The sequence below is a fragment of the Homalodisca vitripennis genome, chromosome 6 (assembly GCF_021130785.1).
Source record: "Homalodisca vitripennis isolate AUS2020 chromosome 6, UT_GWSS_2.1, whole genome shotgun sequence".
Classification (NCBI taxonomy): Eukaryota; Metazoa; Arthropoda; class Insecta; order Hemiptera; family Cicadellidae; genus Homalodisca; species Homalodisca vitripennis.
Window position 1 is genome coordinate 115761107 of NC_060212.1, and position 22181 is coordinate 115783287.

At 33.3% G+C, this 22181-nt stretch overlaps 1 protein-coding gene across 1 annotated transcript; it reads left to right on the forward strand.

Annotated features, from left to right (window-relative positions):
* Nucleotides 1-17389: 17389 nt before the first annotated feature.
* LOC124365255 (apolipoprotein D-like) lies at nt 17390-21596 on the forward strand. The gene is made up of 6 exons (XM_046821219.1): nt 17390-17419; nt 18574-18669; nt 19035-19171; nt 19262-19347; nt 20743-20841; nt 21353-21596. Exons 2-6 carry the CDS (start codon nt 18574-18576, stop codon nt 21547-21549), a joined length of 615 nt encoding a protein of 204 aa, XP_046677175.1. The 5' UTR covers nt 17390-17419; the 3' UTR covers nt 21550-21596.
* The last annotated feature ends 585 nt before the right edge of the window (nt 21597-22181 follow it).

Sequence of the window (22181 nt, forward strand, 5' to 3'; positions counted from 1 at the left end):
GAATAATCAAAAATTAAAAGAAAACCAACGTGTTAAAGAAGTGTTTTGCTTTGATTCTGATAAATTAATTCGAGTTGCAATGTATTACATTACAGTTTCTTTAACCTAATAATCGTTAAATTTATTGGATATAAATATTAAAGAGGTTTCATCAACTCCAAAATCATTTTTAATTGAACAACTAAATGTTCTTTTATTTAGGAAAACGATTCAAATCCACTTGCAAATATTTGTTGAAGTCCTCAGAAATTGAACCCGTGACATCTCGGTTAGAGAGCTGCAGCCTTGTTTCTAAGCTGCAGTTTAATAAAGGAATTCTTCTCAACAACTGTAATTTCTTATCATCTTATATGCTAAAATGGTCCAATATTTGTTAATTATAGATAAATATAGCATATAATTATCAAATTGTAATCTAGCTTCAAAGTCTTAAAACGTATCTAAAAATTAAATTATTTACAAACATTTAAGGTTACTGCAAAACAGTTAATGAAAGAGTTTAACAGAATAAATTAAATAGTAACAAAAATATCAGTGTATTAAGGATTAAATAACAATAGAAATAGTAAAATATTAATATAATATAATTTGATCTGTTACTCTTATAGACTGATAGAAAATAATCTTGTACACTCCTAAAGATTAGTGATTAACGCCGAAAAGAAAAGTTTTTTGTAGTTTGTAACCTTTTTCAAATTTTCAAATGTAAAAAAGTAAATGAATTAAATGAAAATATCGACTTACTGCCACGACTCAGCTTCAACACTTCCCATGGACGATTGCACTTTCGAATGAAGTGTCATGGTTAAATCCGAGGAACTCCACTGGACACGTATCTTCTGAGGACCTACTCAAAATTACATTGAAGACGCAGGCGCTTCGACCACCTTTTAACGCCCCCTCCCCCGCAGAGCCACGCCTTCAAGTGTCACGTGATATAAATCTGCGCAAAGCTAACCAATAGCAACGCCTCGGTCACTCCAGGACCACAATTAAAGTCCTGGGAAATTCAATTGCTTCTTTTAAACTTCATATATTTTCAGTACTTTTGAACTTCGTGTAATTACAGTAATCAACTATTATTAAGTCAGGAAATCAATCAAATTTATTAATTAAAATAGTTATATTAATAACATTAAAAATAGTTAAACTAATTGTGTACCTTATTTTATTTATATTATAAAAGCAGATAAAGTATTATTTTTCAAGGAACAAAACCTCTGACTTTCATATATCTTATTACAAAACAATCATAATTAATTCACGAAATGTTTGCACTGGATTTGACCAGTGATTGTGAACGTTCATCTTAATAAAATGTACTGTACATTATAATAATGTATAATTATAATGCTTATTTAAACTCATATGTGACAGATACGGCCAAATACAATATAATTGAATCGGAAAAAGTAAGCGCTCTGTGGTGTAATGGTAGCACATTCACCCGGCAAGTGAGAGATCCGGGTTCGACTCCCGGCGGAGCAAGTACTTTTTGCGATTCAGTGTTTATTGAAATTAAATAAGGCTATTGCCATTTATACAATTTAATGTAAATAAAAGTCGTTTGACAGGTATTTGGTCTTCCGATCATATGTTAGTTTGCTTATTTAAACTCATATGTGACAGATACGGCCAAATACAATATAATTTGAATCGGAAAAAGTAAGCGCTCTGTGGTGTAATGGTAGCACATTCACCCGGCAAGTGAGAGATCCGGGTTCGACTCCCGGCGGAGCAAGTACTTTTTGCGATTCAGTGTTTATTGAAATATAATAATAATAATTATATATATATATATATATATATATATATATATATATATATATATATATATAGCGTAATATTTTTTCATCATCTATAAAGTATTATCTATGCATGGCATCGGTTTACTGACGTGGTGGGTGGATCGAGTGGATTTAAGCGGTATTTTCATTTATACAAATTCCTACATAATATATTTTACAGTAAGATTATTACACTTAGTGTAACTTAGCTACTGTACATACTAGTAGTAGTAGTCTTAAATTGATTTCATAGTGTTACACTAGTCTGTTGCGGGTTATCAGGCTTCATTCAGGTTTAATTTTTATTTAATGTGTTTAATATAAGTTTTTTAGTATATGTGAAATATATTTAATTAGTTAGATAATGATCCCCTTGTTTTAATTTGCACCAACGTAAGTGAAATATCAAACTTGATCTATATTATCCCAAAGCACTCTACTTGATCAAAAGATGGTTCAAATACGAGCTCGTAGCTGTCGGCAAATGTATATAAATTAAGAAACTATGTCTTCAAAACAACATGATTCCGTAACTAAGGTCAAAAATTGTGTATTAATTAGGTATTAGAGAATAAACACTATTTAATTAAACGCGTATTTTTCACTATCCATTATTTTCGATACTTGACGGAATCTGAACAGTGGCTAATTTGAAACACTCTTTTGCCCGCTTCTTACATACCGGTAGTGTCTTTGAACCGGTTCCATAAGCTATTGTAAACAATGCTACTTCACAATGAAGTAATTATAATTGAATTTTTTAGTTATTTAAAGAATGAAAATCTTAAAAAATGTTCTAAATATGTGTATTTAAGCGTGATTCTGATTCTTACTGATACAAATTGTTTCGAGCATAATACATTAGTTAGGGAAATTGTAGGAATAAATGTTTACAAATTAAATGTTATGCCAACCATTAATCTTATTAAGATGGGCCCTTCCGCCAGCTTTACCACATTGTAGTAACTTTTATAAATGCACACTAAGCCGCAAAAATCCTAATGCCAGACGCGGGAATCGAACTAACGACTACAAGGCCAACTCCCGCGTCCGAGAGTAGCGCCTTATACCACGAAGCCATTCCGACCTGATATCTTGGTTAATTTATAGCTCACTTACTTATCGTATACGTAGCGCTCTAATGCGTCGTGATCGCGATTTGTAGCACAGTGGTAAGTACTCATCAATTGTCAAAGCACGGTGCTTAGAAATTTGTTTAAAGATAGTCCAATCGATTTTGGCTTTGGAAAATTATTTAGTTTGTGTTAAATTAATAGTACTTTAAAATAACTTTCACGAATACAGAAAAAGTTAAATGTTTTATTACTTCACGTGAAATTACAGCCATTTAAAGTAAAATACTTAGGTAATGTTTTAATCAGATCGAAGCAAAGCGTCTGAAGATAAAAATGTGAATAATAATGATCAATATGGCAGGAAAGGCAATGTGGAAACAACAAAAGAATGTCACTCAAATCTTATCCAGTATGAAGATTACAACTCCCATTCATGATTCTATGTCAAATTATTTATTTTGCTATATGAAAAATTCTAGAATCCGGCGTTTATTAAACTTTTTGAAACTACCGTACAGAAAAGGTGGCATAAAAGCTACATCCATTCTTGCTGGACAACTCCAGGTCTCCTTCTCCTTCAGCCGCAAACAGAGGTCAAACCTTCTGCGAATAAGCCAGGTCACGGAAATAAGAATAGGAAGATGGAAAGGTCTCTGTGGTTGCTTTGGAAACTGAAAGAATAATTGACCTAAAATGGAAATGTAAATATATCAGTTTTGTAGACTAAGGCCTAGTATGTGAGTCATCGCGTCGGGGTGCGAGGGTCGCCTAATCCTCTGGAGCTTTTGAAGTCCGAACAAACTATAGTATTGTTCAGTCTGAGCGTTGGGTGGAAGTAATCAATATAAATTTGCCACTAATAAATTAATATAAATAATTAGTCTAATATAAATAAATAAAATGTACAGTTTGATTTAATAAAATACTTATAAGTATATTCACAAGTAATGAGTACCTATAGTAAAGTTATTAGTATGCAGTATAAGTAATGGTTGCTATTGTTATTGATGGAATTGTCTTACTACAAGGTGGTAAATACTATTAAACCATGTACCACGAACTCTGAAATCACAAAGCAAAAGGAGTGGTCTGCAAGACCTGGGCTGTAGAAGCTGTGTGCAAGAACTTTGTCCAAATTATAAAATCGTTGTACTTCGATATTCTCTATCAACATCAGAATCAAAAATAAAATTCGGATAGTTGTTGCATAAGTTAAAAACACATTTTTTATGCATCGCCCTTTCTTTTTTCTGGTATCCATGGCTTGAAATGATTGGCTACGTCAAAAGTTTCTCCTAGAGAAGTAGGACCAAGACCTTATGAGACTTCTAGAGGTTTCATGATGGTATTAAACCTCTGAATCCATTTCTGGAGTCAAATATACTGCTAAAAAATGGAGTAGCCATTGATTGTACATATATTCTGTTTTTAATTTTCTAAAATTAAAAGGATAAAAGCTGATGAGTATTTTTGAAAACGAAGAACTTGGTTGCTAACTTAAAGAGTTGTTTATTACTTCCATGCTCCAGATAATAAACCGATTAAGACTAGAGCTGAGTAGAAAGCTTTAGAAAATATGGACAATTAATTTGGATTTGGTATGTTAGTAAACTGCATAAACCAGACTAAGAATAAATCAAATATAAGATTTTAAAACTTGCATAATTTTAGTGATATGAATATCTCCAAGATTATAACATAATGTTATTTATTTTTAATGCTAAACAATTATTGAGTAATAGAAAAACTTATATAAATTGAAACAAATGTTATAGAATCTGGGAAACCTACTTGATTTTTACTTAATGTTGTAAATAACGATATGGTTATTATTATAATTACTTATGGTACCGAGCTAAGTTTGAGTATCCTATACATATTTTTACATTCTGTATGTTTATTTGACAAACAATACATGTATATTACATTTTGACAATATATTCTAACCGCGCACCCTCATAAGTGACACAACGTAATATAAAAAAATTAAACTTCCCCTATGTTTGAAAAAATAACCACATTAAAATATTTCCATAACAAGTTGTATGTGTTCGTAAAGGCACTTTAAATATTACAAAAAACTTAATCCATGCTTACGTTTGTATTTAACATGAGTAGATTCTATGAGGTAAAGGTCACTAACAAACAGTACTTAATGGTTAAGCTGTACAAAATGTCAATAGTAAGTTTTAACACAGTAATTCAAATAGTTCTCGATATAACGTGCATATATCCATACAGTAAAAATCATGTCATGTTAGGCCACCTAAGTTAGCAGCTTAGCCAAGTCCCTAATACTAAACGCTTTAAAGTTTTTACGCAAAAACGTGCAGACATTTATAACAGTTATACGAACTAAATTAATATAAATATACAATATAGTTCGAAGACTTCAGCTGTGCGCTTGACCTTGATGGCATTCACAATCTGCAAAGCGGTTTGCGTCAAATGGCCCGCCGGTGAAATGAAGGCGTTCGGTCAATACAACAAACAAAATATAAGAAACGGTCTTTAATAATTGTACGCTTAGTCCTCTGATAAATGTCACCTTTGCCTAGTAAAAAAGAATGCAGTAAACTTTCATCAGGAAGACGTAAAACTTGAATTCCAATTTGCATTGTATGAGCATACAACGTGGTTAACGAAAAATTGATCGTCAGCCGTGCTAATGTTGTGGAGGTCGAAATGAAATAGTATCAAGAGGGTTAAAAATATAAAAACGATATTTTTTCTTCATATTATATTTTTCTTAGCTTTACACACGTAAAACTAACCACTTAAATAAATGTTAAATCAGCATCTGCAAACCGTATACAGACCCGACCATATGCTAACCATACGTTGGTCTCTTATCTATTTTGATAGTGATATGATTCATTAAGATCGGATTCTCTTTTTCTACAAAAAACGAAACCATTATCTCTTCATATGTTAAACTCTTGGTATCCTATAATTTCTACCTCAGAACCTACCACAAAACCTTTAATGGTTGACGTTCGATTACTTTTTAAGAAAGAAATCCTCTACTGATTTCAATAAAAATCGGATTTTGTGCTTTGGCTTTCGACAAATACAAGTGAATGCTTTCCTTTTAGAGCAACATCGACATTACGAGAAATTAACATTTAACTACATAAGTATTCACTGTAAAATACAATTCAATATAGCTTGAAACTAAGTTGTTATTTAGCTTATTTGCTCTTTAGAAATACTTGCTACATCAGATTTTGTTTTAAGTAAGAAAATCACTGACGATAACTTTTAATTTGATCTCTCTGAACGATAGGAATTGTTTGCTAGACCGCTTTCGAAGATAATAAAAAACTATATCATTTTGTTGCATAGTTGTGTATCTTAGGCTTTATATTGTTCATTTAGTTTTCAAAAGCTATTTCTTACATCACTATTGGAGTAAACTTTTCTTCGCATAGATATTGAGGATTATTTTGCATATTATATTGAGGACTACTCCAAATAGTTTTTCTGTTTACCGGGAATCCCTGTTTAATGCCCAAATTAATTACCGTACACCGAAATTAGGCGGTGACTTATTTTACGTTCTTGTAAAGCGGTGATAGAAAATAACTCCGTGTTACAGGTTTCTAAAGTTCACACACAAAAATGTTGTTACTATTATGTTTTTGAAAGCCAGCCTTTTATCTAATCTTCTCTGCTTTTAGAGGATAACTAAAGGTAAGGTCGAAAATAAACTATATGGTTTTAACTTGGATAACCAATTAATTTGCACACAATTCATAACACAAAAGAGCGAAGTCAGATATTGCATAATAAGAGTTGGACAGAGACTTTTTGTTTTTAACCAATTAGCTTTGTTAACCTAAGAAGTATTTATTTATGTACATACATTATAGGGTAATCTATTTCGAAGTGGTTTTAATTTTCGATGAATATTCTCTAACTTTTCGTAATTAAGAAGTCAACAGAAATAAATGAAATAGACTACTAAGGAAATCCAGGTTAAATAATTCTCTTTCCTAGCTTTTTAATTGTGTATTTGCCTGGGAACTTTCATATCTCCTATGAGAAATTATATACGGACATCTTCAGATGGTTCTAGAACTTCGTGTCCGTGTCACCACGGAGATGCAGTCTGAAGGGTTAGCCTAGTAACCTAGAAGGGGTAGCGACTTCCCTCAGTGAAAGGTGTGTTGGCCTTGTACAAAAGGCGGCTTTGCCTTTGTCTTTCGGACTTTACGCTCTGGACTTTCCTGCTGCCACTCTTATTTATGATTGCTGGCGCTGTCCAATTAGTGGATGAGGCATCCCTTACCATATTTGTCTTTCTGAAACGATCCTCAAAAGGTCTACTCCGATTTTACACTTCACTTGCTCATGTCTACAGTTCTCAGTAAAGTGATGATGAATCATGATGATACTGCAAATCCTTACTGTAATAAGAGGATGCAGGTTGCTCACAAGCAGATTGAGAACTGGGTTTCCTGTTTTATATTATCTGTTGGATGAGTAATGTTAACAAGTAATACAATAATTGGAATCTTTCCGTAGAATAGAAATTATAATTGAAAGAAACTGAAATCATAAACAGTCATCTGAATTATATAAACAAACTCTGAAGAGAAAAGTAGATTAGCGATTAGAAGCTGCATTTTAATTACTATAAAAACGTTTTAAACTCATTTTCCTCTGAATTTTAAAATGTATTGATAAACACTATTTATTTGCATTCAAAATTCAAAAATTTTGACACTTGCAATAGAGAATTGCTGCGTCAAACGCTTTGAGGTTATGTCTCTTTCATTCGGACGTACCAAAATCACATTAATTTTATCAAAATTCAAAAATCAAGATTCAATTAATTTTATCCTCTGGAATCTTTAAACTGCTTAATTTTAATTTATATAGCCGATCTTGATAATGATATGTAAAGGAAGTTAACTAACAAACACAAGCAGGTTCATTATACCATGAGGGGTGAAATTGTTCGATTTCAATATCTAATTTCGATTTGTAAAGTGAACATTTTTTTATTATTACACTGATGCTATTATTTTCTCCAGCTTGTAATTCTGAACAATGTATGCCTACGGTAATAAAAAGTAAGTGTTAGTTATTATCTGTAATTTATATTGTGTTAAAATTATTATTTGTTCCGATAAATATTTAAAATCTTGCCACTATGTCCTGAGTGCCATTCAACTTCTGTATGTTAAGTTTGCGTATGTTAAGGGGTTACTTTCTTCCTGTGTTTTCTGTTAATTAGTAGTTGTAGAAGTATTGTATTTTTTCCAATTCGGAATGCTATTTAAAACAGCTGTCACTATCAAAAATTTCGAATTTTTAAAAACTGTTATCATTAAGCTATGCATGAGGAATTGCTATGCAAAGTATAAACTCTTAACTGAGTGTGTTTTAAATTACAATACTTTTAGTAAAAACACCGATAATATATATTATTTAATGTATATATAATCGCATGTATCAACAATAAACCAAATAAATATTATAATAAATAGAGAATATACATTAAACACTTATTAAGTTAAGTGTAAGTCCTCTCATTGACTTGAACAAACAGTGAATACAGTTTTTTGTTAGTTACAAGATCTTTATTTGTACTGAATTAAAAAAAAATAAAAGAACTCCGATGGGGGAAACATGTTAACCAGTCAATTTGCACAGTAAACACACAAATGAGTAAAGTGACTTTAACGCATGGTTTGACTAGTGCCGTAAATGACTACGTCTGCAAACTTTACTGTATCTTCACAAATCTGGTGTTATTACGGAAGAAAAAAAGTTCGGAGATCGAGCACATAATTTTTAATAGCCGTGATTGATTTGCAGAAGTTCACATATGATTATTGATTACCTCAGTGTGGTTCATTGATTCTTTAATAATTAAACTTAGCCTTACAAATCTATGGCCTACGCCATCCAATGAAACTTACCAGCTCTTGGACCTATGAAGTAAATTCTTCTTTCACCAAAAACAAATAAATTCCAGAGGAGAAGCATTTAATTTGTTGATAGGAATGCTTCTCGCGAACTTTTCCTGGAGGTCCCTATTTTGGGAGTGCGTAACATATGTCTTAAATACAGAGAACTTAGGCAACAACACAGAGTTTGATACCAGAATACCAGAAAAACTTAATGATAAATAAGTTAATGTAGACTACTTTTACAAGACAAAATAAGCCTTTGTAAACGATTTGTTGGATGATATGAGATTATATAATGATATGTATTGAACAATATAATAATAACAAGATAATTTTTACTATTCATTTTTATTTACTCCTTGACATTCAGTTCTAAAAAACAGCTAAACATTAAATACCAGCGAGGATAAAAACTATTTTAGAACAATAATTTTAGAATATGTTGTCTTAAAAGGCCTAATATAATATTCTGCTTAAACTAAACTTCATAGATTACTGTTTTTATGCTTTACGCATTGTTTGAGTCTGATGATAATTTTTGCAAGGTAGAGTCTTTATTTAGTTTTTTCGTGAGCTACTTCCCAGGAGAGCGAGACCCCAAAAATCCCCTTTCGATGGGTCACTTCCATCACATTGATTATACGCAAGAACGTATCCAGGAAAACATTTGGGGGGGGGGGGTCCAGCCAACTGATATTTTCCCTTAGTGGACAGAGAGTAAGGCCCCATTGTGTCCCTTAAAAAGTTTCTTTGTTGAGAACGACCTTTCAGCAGTACATTCAGCAAAACTGAATTATTTAAATAATAACCGTTTACTAAAAGAGTAATTGAAAAAAAATATAAATTTTGGGGGGTCCGGACACCTTGAACGCCATCGCAGGCTACGTCCTTGATTATATGCAATTGACAGTATGATTATTTTTCCTTTTAAATCTATTGAATGTGATATACTATCTAATCATCTTGAATGTTGCAGAATACTATAGAAAGAATAATATTGTAAGCGTTTGTAAAAGTGAGGATGTTTATGTTCATTTGACCTAAACTTACCAATTTTAGAGACCAAAGTTATTGTTCACTTATATGTAATATGCAAGTTACCATCAGAAAAAAATTTCAGTAGATCATATTATCCATGATCCTTAAATACATGAAAAAGAAAAAGTACAATAAAAGAGGAAACATGTATTTTTCGCAGGCAAATTGATTGGGTTCACATGTTTTTCTTTAGGTAGCTGATGTTCTTTGTTTGAAGTTTGTTTTTGACGATGGAAGAATTGTGAAGAAACAGGTTTTTCCTGACATCTGTCATCGTTTAGTGATAACAAAAAATCAGTAACACTTCGTTTCGAGATCTGCAATCTAATATCTTCTATACATACACATAATTTATTACAAACTGGGTTAAAATAAACAAATCATGCCAGAGCGTTGTGACACGCTCTAGTTGTAGTGGTTGGTCAGCGAATACAGACCTAATGTGACCTGTATTCTGTAGTTCAGTTTTAATAATTAGTGTTGTGTTTTGTTTTTTATTAAGTGCATGTTTTAAAGTTAGTGAAGTTGACACACGACATGGTGGTTGTGTTTCCTGAGTTATGCGTGTCACAACGCTCTGGTATGATTTGTTTATTTTAGCTTGTTTGTAATTATGTGTTAGGTAGTTATTTACCTGAAAAAGAGATCAGATTGCAGATATCGAAACGAAGTGTTACTGACTTTTTGTATTACTGAACGATAGCTGATGTTGGCTTACAACAGCCAAATTTAATGTCTGGTGTCTCACACAATTTAATTGACAGCGGGAGTGTTTGTTATATTATTTAGAAATACGAATGGGTGTAATTTATTACATTAAAATTGTAATGTCCGTTATTGAATTACAAATCTTCTAAATTCAAAACCCTACATATAAATTAATCACGTTAGCTTTACATTCGACTTGGAATGCAATCTTACTGCGGGTTTCTTAAGGCGTAACGTAAAAAATAAAAAAAAACTTATATTTATACTTTTCAGTTATGATAAAAATTATTGAACGTTCAAAACTTATTTGACGAGTGAAACGTGAAACTTGGCGAGTAAAACTATAATGTGATATGGTATGTACAATTATTGTTTTTGGGCGAATAGTAGCAGCATAGTATTGGCGCTCGGCGTCTTCTCATTGTAAAAGGGTTGTTGACCAGGGAGGGGTGGTCTATGCGGTGTTGGACTTTACGCTCTGCCTAGACAATGTCGCCGCCGCATTTGTTTACACGTCAGTGGGTATCCAATTAGTGCGATATCCTTTGTGACAGTTTTATTTTTATAGTAATCCCCGTAGACATTATTCACGAGTCATTCTTTGTCCCTTTATGTGTGCAGCTGAGCATACAAATAAGCCTGACAAATATTCTGACTAAAGCAAAACCCCTACCCTGACCCGACTGGCTTTCTCCTTTCCCAGTGTACAACTTTCATCTGTAGATAGTTTAAGATTTGAATAAAACAAATAAACCATTTCAATATTTTGATTTTTAGTTTTAGCCATTTAAATGCAAAATTCTGCAATAACCTATACATTTTTACCAGGTTTCAGGATAGATAGGAAAAATAATACCGAAAAAGATTCATTAAATTTGAATAGCAACAAATGTTTGTATCGGTGAATAAACGAGTTTTTCTTATTTTTTTCTCAATATTTTGAAGAATTAATAAACTTTACCTACTACACTGTTTTTTATATTTTCTGAAACAATGCATCGACAATCCAAAGAGTTTTCTGTTCTGAATTTTAATAATTTCCGAAGTAGTCAAAACTTAATCACTATGTAAACAGGTTGAAAATATTGAACTCAGTCCATTGGCCTCAGTTTAAGAGCAAAAGTCATCAGTACATTGTTATTCGCGTTAACTACTATCATGTAGATATGCTTGTGGTTAAATTCATTTTCCTACTTTTTGCTTTTCTCTCAACCTTTGAAGGTCACGTTTGCAATTTTTGGCCCCTCTACTTTTTCCCACATATTTCAGATGATAACGACTCCAGACAACTGCTGAAAAGTGTGGAGTAGGAAGTACTTCAATTTGAATCAGTTCATTGTTCCCGCCGTATTCGATCTGTTTCATTGGAGATAGATAAAAATCTTCAAATGTGAAGATTGTGTTGTAATACGCAATTGCAACGTATTTGTACTGATCGCTATCCGCAATATGTTTGCCTGTATTCGTTGTTGAGATATTGATACTTTTATCATTAAATTAGTTAGTATTGTAACGAAACAAATGTACTTAAAAATATCAGAGTACACAAAAGCTAAGTATAAGCAGAGTATAAGATAAAGCTTAACTGAAAAATTACCTGAAGCTTACGAAAATGTTATTCAAATTGAAAAAATAATTAATTTTATTACATATAAAATAAACGATGTATAATAAAATTAAGTAAAATACCTAGCCGTATAAGAAACAAGGGGATGCACAGACAAGATTCAAAGTTTACAACCGAAAGGTTGTAGTTGTACGTCAAAAACACAAGCATACACACAAGCTGTCACATATGTTTGAGTTTCTGATGTGTTACTTTTTGTTGTCAACTTTCATGTTGGTGTGTTATTGGCCATGTTTCTGCACTATTTACAATCTTTCATACTTTACATTTTAAATAATATATGAAACCTGAAGAAGAAGGCAGGTATCAGTTGTAGAAACGTTGCGTTTATATTATTGTATAACAAACAAAGCCTGCAGTCGTACCGTCGTTTCAAATCACCCAACATCTATTGAATTTGAATTTAAGTTTGTACACGTTAGTAATAATTACAATAAAATCTGGTTAATATCAAATTTAGCATTTTAATGCATCTGCAGGAACAGCTATGACTGATTACAGAGGATATCGATCAGGATATGGCTGTTACTCATTATGACATTTATGGCAAACACCAAATATACACAGGGTGTTTCGTAGGTCAACAGAGGGAAAGATAAGTCAGTCAATGACTAGTCCAAATAACAAAACATGCCATTAGTAAAAGTCGTATGCTTTCCAAGATGTCGACACACTTGTGAAAATTACAAAACCAGCTATTCTAGTAATATTTAAAGCACTACTGCTACAACATTACTGTAGATTAAAAAAGGCTTTCTCACTTTAAACGAGTGATATCACTGATGAATCAGTTCACTCCCATCAACAATATAGCCAGGAAAGATTGGGGGGAGGGGTTCTAGACAACTCATATTTTCCCGTAATAGACAGAGAGTAAGGCCCCATTTTGTTCCTTAACAAGTTCTTGATGCGTTTCTTCGTTGAGAACGATGTTTCAGCAGTACATGTCAGTAATACTGAATTATTTAAATAACAATAATCGTTTACTAAAAAAGTAATTGACAAAATCGAAAATTTGGGGGGTTCCGCACCCCTTGGACACCCTCGCTGGCTACGTCATTAACTCCCATCAATTTACTCACGTAATACAGAAAGTAATTTAAGTTTTTTTTTTTTTATATTTAAAGCAAAGCAGTACTGAATTTTAACAATTTATGTTTTAAAACCATATTTTATCCTACATGTATAAGTGATTGGTTAACATTTACTTACACCCTGCCACGGTATTGTCTTATTATCACGTAAGATGGAATACTATGACTTTTAAATCCTCACAATTTGTTCGTTATTTTGACTAAAATATTATAAATCTGTTAAACACAGTATTTGTATTATACAAATTATTACCATAGCTAATACACTCGTAAACCCGTTGGAATCAGCATTATGCCGTAAACTAGAATACAGCAAACGCATTTATGCAAATGAAAAAATAAAAAACGTGACACTTTAGTTGTGAATGACGAAAGAATCTCAAGCATTAGCGGGCGAGGAAGTGTGAAGTGTCTGCTCGTCTGTTCTGTAACATTGACACCTGATACTCGCTACAGTAATTTAATATTTACGACTAATTTACGACGTACGACGTTATTGTTGTGTTTGCACTCCAAAACTTTAAAAATAATCTTAAACACGCGTTTTGCACTGAAAATTAATTCAAAAGTTAATTTCTGTCTACAGAACAATAAGTTTTGTATGAGATTTTTTTAATCGCTCTTATATTAAACGAGGTAGGAGTGCCTAACCACGTGTCGCGTAACAGGCTTCCCTGAGGTTTTTTTGTTTTCTTAGAAAATTGCACCTACTCCTGTAAGAACCTTTGCGCAGTTTCCGGAGGAACAGGATATTCTGGATGGGTAAGGTTGGAAGTAGGGGCCGCCTCCTGTCGAGATCCATGAGGAAGAATTTAGGGCATTCATCTCAAGTCATGTCCTCTCTTAAGAAGGGAAAGCCAGCTCTGAACCAGCCTCTCTAGTCAGAGCAGGCAGGGGGGGCACACCCTTATGTCTAGGCTAGCAAGAATCTTTGACTTTCAGGGAACAAGCCCACCAACTCCAACAGTCATCTCCCTCAGTAGACTAGACCTATCAAATTACCCTTGCGGCCCAGAATCTCGACATTTGCGGATAGTGATGTGCCGCTCCTGGATATCTGTAAGGTTGGCTAGATTTAAGTGACATATCGGTTTTTGCTGTGCCCAGTGTGGGTTCAACTGAAAGGTACAAACCCAGCGGACTCTCTGGGGATTCGCTGAGGTTGCATGCAAACTTACAAATTCATCCTGGAGATGTTCTGCGGACGGATAGAAAGGCGAACAGTCATAAAGAAATGTTTAAACCCTCTCCGGCAAGCAAAATAGAAGTTGTTACAGCCTACGGAGCCATAGCCTTCAATGACGCTCAGCAGAATTCCATGGTTGGACATGCACCATCATAGAACTCGTACTTTCTACGTAGAAATGTTTCACGCAAAAAAAAAAAAAACAAATCAACAGATAAAATCTTTCTCGAGATATCTTGTCACATAATTTATTTCCGTTTTTGCTCATTATATTGTGTTTGATAGCAGTATTTAAATAATAAAAGTTCCAAAGAACTAGGAAGGGTACTGAAACGCAAGAGTGCGCTGAAATCAAATCTGGTCTGAGTTTTAACATTTACTATTATTTTTTTACTACATAAATAAAAGTCATAATTTTCTTTACAAATGAATGTATCATGTTATTTTCTAGTTGCCATCATGGTTAGCGAAGACCAATGTAAAAATATTCCCTAACGCTCCCAAATCCCATGGAGTGACATGCACCATGTCACCATGTGAGGTTAAGTGGTAGAGAGGACTTTATAGTCCTAACTTCGCCTCTAATAAAGTCATTTTTCATTTTATTTCACCATCATCAAACACAGGGTTCCTAATATGGAAATGAAGCATAATGCAAAATTTTAAGTCTATAGTTCGGTTCGCTTTCGAGATATCGCGTGAACAGAGAGACAAAAATTAAATTATTTAGTCCCTCGAGTAATACCTCGATAAATTCAGTAATGAATGGATTCAGCAATACCTCCCTCCACCTGACGAAGATGATAGATCCCAATCCTCGAAACGTTGTGCAAAGGTCCGAAATTCTGTTATCCATGAATGGATAACATTAATCGCCCTATTTTGGTAAAATACAACTCACAATATTTGCTGTTACAGAAATCACTTACAATATAAAATATAAATCTTTTTAGGATATGAATTGTTGTTTAAGAAGTGTTGTACGTTTCATAGCAATGATTTGATGCTTCATTTTACTCAAGCGAGGTTTTGGGGCGGGAAGAGTAGCTTCAATTAATTTACCCAAAATGGACAGTAGGCTATAATGATCTTCATGGCACCTTGAAGGTTTAAGGTGTTAGCACTTATAAAAAAATATAGGGTACATAGAACAGCAGTACCTATAACTCAGATGTCACTAGGACTTGCATATTAAATTATCTTTTTAATTAGTTCGTGCATTTTAGCACTATTGTCATTTTAATTATATACTTTGCATTTGTGTTTGTTTAATCTTCCCTGCACACATTTTTTACGAAAGTTTATTAATTGACTGTTTCCATAACTTGTCTATACTAGTATTTTTGTGTTATTATGTAGTTTATTATTATTTAGTTGGCAATCAGTTATTTGTTATTGTGGGAATGTAACTAAAGTTGTGCTGAAAAATAGTTGTGTATTGAGTTTATGAAATAATCGCGCTGTGGGAGGATTTCCAGCACGTACAGCGTAACAGGGTCATTTCATTCTCGAGATGTCCCTCGGTTAAATATACAGACATCATACATCAATCATACATCATCATACATAACAGATATTCTACATCCTCCTTGCAGACAAAATAAAACAATGTGTCAACCTACTCAGTGATAAGTTTCTACGACGCGCAACCAAATCCTATAGTTGGTCATGATATTTATTCCTCTGCTCTCTCATTGCCATCAAGTTTACCCATTAATCCGATGTAAAAATATTTATTTGAGCCCAGCGAAATATCATGGAGTGACATGCACTATCATCGATATGATGGCTTTATTCTAAAATAAACCATCAGAATAATTGCAAAACTGCAACTTAGAGAGTCGTGCAGACCAGCATTAAAAAATCTGAAACTGTTGACATTACCCTGCTTCTTTATTTTAGAGTTCCTCTTTTTTCAAGACAAACTGTAACCCTATAAGAGGTAGTGACATACACTCTTATGATACTAGATGCAGGGATAACTACCAAACTCGGAGACACAGAACGGTAGCTTACGAACGCTTGCCTTTTCAGGCAGGCGTTCAATTTGTCAACCTATAGCCTAATCCGATAAAAACAATGCTGCGATGTTCAAGGCATTTTCGTTTCAAAGCCGCGTTGATTTCAAAAGCATTCTACAGCATAGACTCGAGATTACATGATTGGCTGAATGACATTGGGACAGGAGTGGGGAAAGAATTCGGAATGAATGAGAAATGAGGTGAATGTAAAAAATAGTATGTATAAGTGAGGTTCAAATGTAGTTAATGAATGCAAAATTTTAATATATAATTAACTTTGATGGTTGCGATAGCAAGTTTATGTTTATATGTTATAAAAATTATTATTATTATTACCGAACTCTGAGTAGCTTATACATAAATGTAGCTTCATGCAAAACTTCAAGTCTATATGAAACAGTTAGTTTACGATTTATCATCATATGGCGCTAGACAGATAGACAAATTATTTTTTTCAACATCACGAGTGCTAGACGTCCCTTTCCATAAGGAATTTCAGTGACTTGTAATTTTTGTCTTTCAGGTTTAATTCACAGTTAAGGATGATGGGTTTTTCTTAGCAACCTCGTAACTGCGATCAATACTGTTTTCCCTCGACGAGTAGGCCTAAAGCCTTGATTATAGCTCATTCTTCTATGATCAAGGCCTAAAGTCAACCTCAGCGTACATAGGCGTAACACGTGCAACATGTCGTGATTGCCGCGAAACTCGATCAGGTGTGTCCCCTATTCTTGTACAGAAAGAGGAATCTCCTGTCTGATCTTGTTACAAATTTTCCAGTGACTCAGTAAGCACAGCTAAACGAGATTGTTTGAACATGTCACACGGAGGACACACGCACCACTTGAACAAAGTCTATTGGTGGTCTATTTAACCACCTGTTGTCAATCAGTAACCGCTGCCGATTCCGTATAAAAGGCCCTTATCACAAACACTTGACAAGTTTGTCTCACCAGGCAAGGTAAGCTGAATGTATCCTTTGGAATTTTGTATTTGTTTTTATTTATTCTATTTTAGGTCCACTTGATACAAATTTCTCCATTATTTTCGTACATATATTTATCTCAAATAATTTTTTCACTGAATCAAACAGTTTGAAATTAATCTTTAAGGACTTCAACATTTAACCAGATTATTTGTGGTCATGGACGTAGCCAGTGGGGCTCCAAGGGGATCCGGACCCCCCCCCCAATTTTCCATTTTAACAAACGATTATTATGATTTAAATAACTCAGTATTACTGACATTTATTTCTTAAATATCGTTCTCTACATTGAAACGGGGGAAGAAATTTTCAAGGAACAAAATGGGGCCTTACTCTCTGTCCACTACGGGAAAATATCAGTCGTCTTGATTCCCCTCCTCCCCATTTTCTCCCCTAGCTACGTTATTACTTGTGGCCAAGTAATTTCCATTATTTCTGTGAAATAGTTATTTCTTTCATTGTAGGCTTTGTTGCAATACAATACAAAACAATTTACACATTTTCGTATATATACTTAGTTTATATACTTTAATTGAAAGACAATTTAAAACACGTTAACCCTACACTAATATGGGTTTCGTTTATTGATTCACATCTGAAGTAAAAATATTGCAAATACGTTAGCCTACCTTTCCATTTTACATTAAATTACTTTGGTATTATAAAGTTTAGTTTTTCTCGTGCATTAAATGTATGGATAACTAACAATTTCTTCTTAATATTATCTGTATTATCTGTAAAGCGCTTATTCCACACAATTTTCTTCAATAATACATAAAAATACAATTAAAGATTTTGTAGTATTGATTTATATAGACTAACTACATAATAAAACTTGATTGTTGTCTTATGTTATATTCTGGGATTTCTAAGTATAATTTTTTTAAATTATATTATTGTCGCCGTAAGTCCAAAAGAAAAGAAAAACAAATAAAAAGTATGTGTTTTAGGATATTAAGAGAGACGGTGTATGTTTTATTTGTTTTGTTTTATAAGCGCTTGCACCGTCAGACATAGCCTTGTACCACCTTTTATTTGAATACTCTATTTTATTTGTAATTTTTTCATTTAAGAAGGGTTTTATTCTAGACGAAATATGTTAATTTTTAGATGAAATCTATTGATTCTAGATGAAATCTCAACTGCTCTTAGTGCTGTGCTTGGCAATCCAAGCTTGGGGCTCCTGTCCCAAAGTTTCTGTTGTAGAATCCTTGGACCTTGATAAGGTAAGTTTTAATCAGCATACAGTGTGTACAATGATTATTCATCGTGTCTTAATACTTTAATTTGAACACAAAACTACATTATACCCATATACTTCTTAACTTGGTAACCGTACCACACAATGTCGATCGTTTCGCGCTAGAGTATATCTTTGGCGTTCTCAATACGTCAGGTTTTGGATCTAGGTACAATTGCTATAGTCTGAAGACAGCAACGATATTTTTTGAAATGTTATGTATCGATTTTGTTTTGTATTGAACTTCCTAAAATGTTAAGAAATATCACAAGTTTATACTTGTATATGAATGCTTTATTGAAGAGAAACGTAAATAACGCCAATTGGATCTCAATAAAATTTATATTCCAGTTCATGGGCACATGGTACCAATACGCCAGCCATGGCGAGTTCTTCATCAAGGGCTGGGACAGGTGTGTTAAGTCCGTTTACACGCTTGGCGATGACAAGAAGACCATCACTATGGAAAATACCAGAATAGTCAACGGGTAAGGATTTCCGAATATGTTTCGAGCATGTGATCGTACATTAATTGCGAATTGAAAATGTTGTAACTCTTCGTCGCTGGTTTTTTCCAGAATTGAGAAACCCGTCGACTCCACCTGGACGGCAGAGGCTTCTGATCCTGCTGACGGCAAACTCAAAATCAAAGTTAAAGTACCAGGTAAGTGCGGGCGAGATATCTGCACGAGTGCTGAAGCGATTCGTGGTTGAAGCGATTCAATGTCCTTTGAGATGTTATTATACAGAAACAGAATGTATGGTTTCATGGAATATCCTTGATGCTATAGATTCATGACCAAGGGTATTCCAGAGATTTATCAAATCATACATTACCAACTATATGCACTGCAAAAATTTAAAAATGTTTTTGCGGTCTGCTATATTTACCAACATTCGACTCTACTCGTATAAAAATTTCATATAATTGAAATAATATTGCATCCATATTCTTCAACTGATTTGTGATTGAAATTTCGAAGACAAGTAATTTAAGCCGATTAACTTGAAAGGAGGTTTGATAACAAGTAATTCAATTTGCTAAGAATAAGTTTGAAAACAAATAATGTCAGTCAATTCGTTTCAAGATTTCAGCAACTGAACATTACGTAACTTTTTGTTACACTGCTTTCGACCGTACTTTTATGGAATATTCTCCCATTAGAATTAAGTCTTAAACGAATTTCGCCAAAACTTTACACTTTCATTGAGTTCAAGTTGTATGATCTTAAAATATGATCAAGAATCACAAATATAATTCATATTACGATTAACATGTGCGGTGATCAGCACCCCAAAATGTAAGAGTATGAAAGTTAGAGATTTCGTTCAAAAATCTGCACTCAGAGATTTGAAATATAAGTTTAGTTTGGAAAGAATTTTGCTCACAAATATAAAAATTCACTAAGGTATTGAAAAGTTGAGTTCAGAAGATCCCAAATATGCAAAAGACATGCTAGCATTAAGCACACAGTCTAAAACTGTTTAGTAATGGTTGAACGGTCCACAGTTTATGAAAATTTGGTGCATTTTTAATATTGCAAGCTACTTCTTTTATTAATAGAATTGTCAACAATCCTTCTGATTAAAATATTATGCTAGATTTCTAATACCAGTGTATCTCTGCTTAAAATTTGTAAATATTCTCGAAGTACCGTGAAATATACCTGGACTTTAAATTATGTACTTGGAGAGAGTAAATATTTTTGAAAACCTTGGCTTGTGAAAATTTATTTTGCTACTAGTCTAACACTGAAACTCTGCTATGAACCAGATTATCCTAAGACGGCACCAGTTGTATTCGTATACTTTACTTTTAACTATCTGTGTTAATTATCAAGAAGTAGGTCTTACAAAATGCAACGTTTCTATTTCTAAAATTCAACAAAGTATTGTTCAAATTAATCCCGTTCATAAAATGTACCAAAATACGAAATTTGTATTTCTTTAATTTTCTTACATACTCGTATATCTGAAGCATACTTTTCGTACTATTAGTTGTGAATTATGAGTAAATATATTCATACATCTGACTCGATCGTATTATGAATGTCTACAGTTCTCGGACAGATCAGCGTCCCCTTGAATGTCCTGGCCACGGACTACGATACCTACGCTGTCATCCACGCCTGCAAACAACTCGCCTTCCTCAAGTCCAGTAAGTAATCATCACGTAATTATGTTTGTTCTCTGTATTGAAAGGATAAAATTAAAATTATGAAATTGTATTGATCAACAATTGTTTTAGGTGGAATTAATCGTAATGAAATGTTAAAATTTGAATAGATCACAGAATTTGTATTTGTCTTTACGGTTTATTTTTGTAACTGTAACAGCATGTGACTGTGACGGTAATTTCTGCTACACTCCATTATACGGTTCTTGATGACCTCTACAAACGGGAAATCCGCGTGGACAATTTTAAGGTTAGCAACTGTAACAATATTTCACACTGGAGTGAACTTAAGACTCCGGGCGGTAGTTATGGCACCTCATGTCAAAGTTGTCTCTGCTGCATTTTTAAATCAGCATGCTAATTAGAAACATGCGTAATAGGTTATTGTTTAATAGTCTTTATTTCTTTCTTTAAAATTTATAAACGATGGCAATTGTCCGAAATTCTGTCATTCTTTCACTAGAATTTAACTGACAAGACGTTCCATTCCTAGATTCTGTGATGATCCTCACGAGAGACCAGACTCCCTCTGAAGACACAATAACCAAGATCGATGAAGCGGTGGAACCAGTTCTGGAGAAGAACGGATTCGACAAGACCAAGTTCACTCTGACCAGCCAGGACGATTGCGATAACCCAGCTGACTTCCTGCAACACTGGGACAAGGTTGCTGCCGTCATCAAGGGCTAATTCCTGTTGTTGTACATTAATTGTTAATAAATTGCATTTAAAAACTACAATATATTTTATCACACATTTAACATTGTTTTGAAATTCATAAAAGGTCACGGACAAGAAAATAATCGATGGTCAGCCACGCTAGTTTTGGTGTGGATCGAATAAGAGGGTATCAAAAAGGTTAAAAACCTGAAATGATAATTTTTATCAGATCTTATTTTCTTACCTTGACACACTACTAACTGTCAGACACGTAAATGACAAAGTGAATCAGCCTCAACTAACCAAGTGAAGGTTAGAGTATAAAGTAACTTTCAGCTCTATAAAAACTGTCTAACGATGATGTAACTATTATTTATATTTTTGATGGTCAGTTTCAAGTGCTTCAAACTAACAAAAATAAATTCATTAAATATAAGTTCAATATTTTTAACCTTTTCGATACCCTCAAAATTTCGACATCTACAAAAATGATGATTCGATTTTTGTCTTAGAAAGAATTCTTTTATAAATTTCAAGAAAAACTATCAGGTTATGTTCTGTTCATGTTTTGTATAACAACTAAAATTGGCTATCGGCTTCTAGGTTATCGCGTTACGTTCTGTTCATTTTTTTATAACAATTCCAATTGGCCAATAGAACTT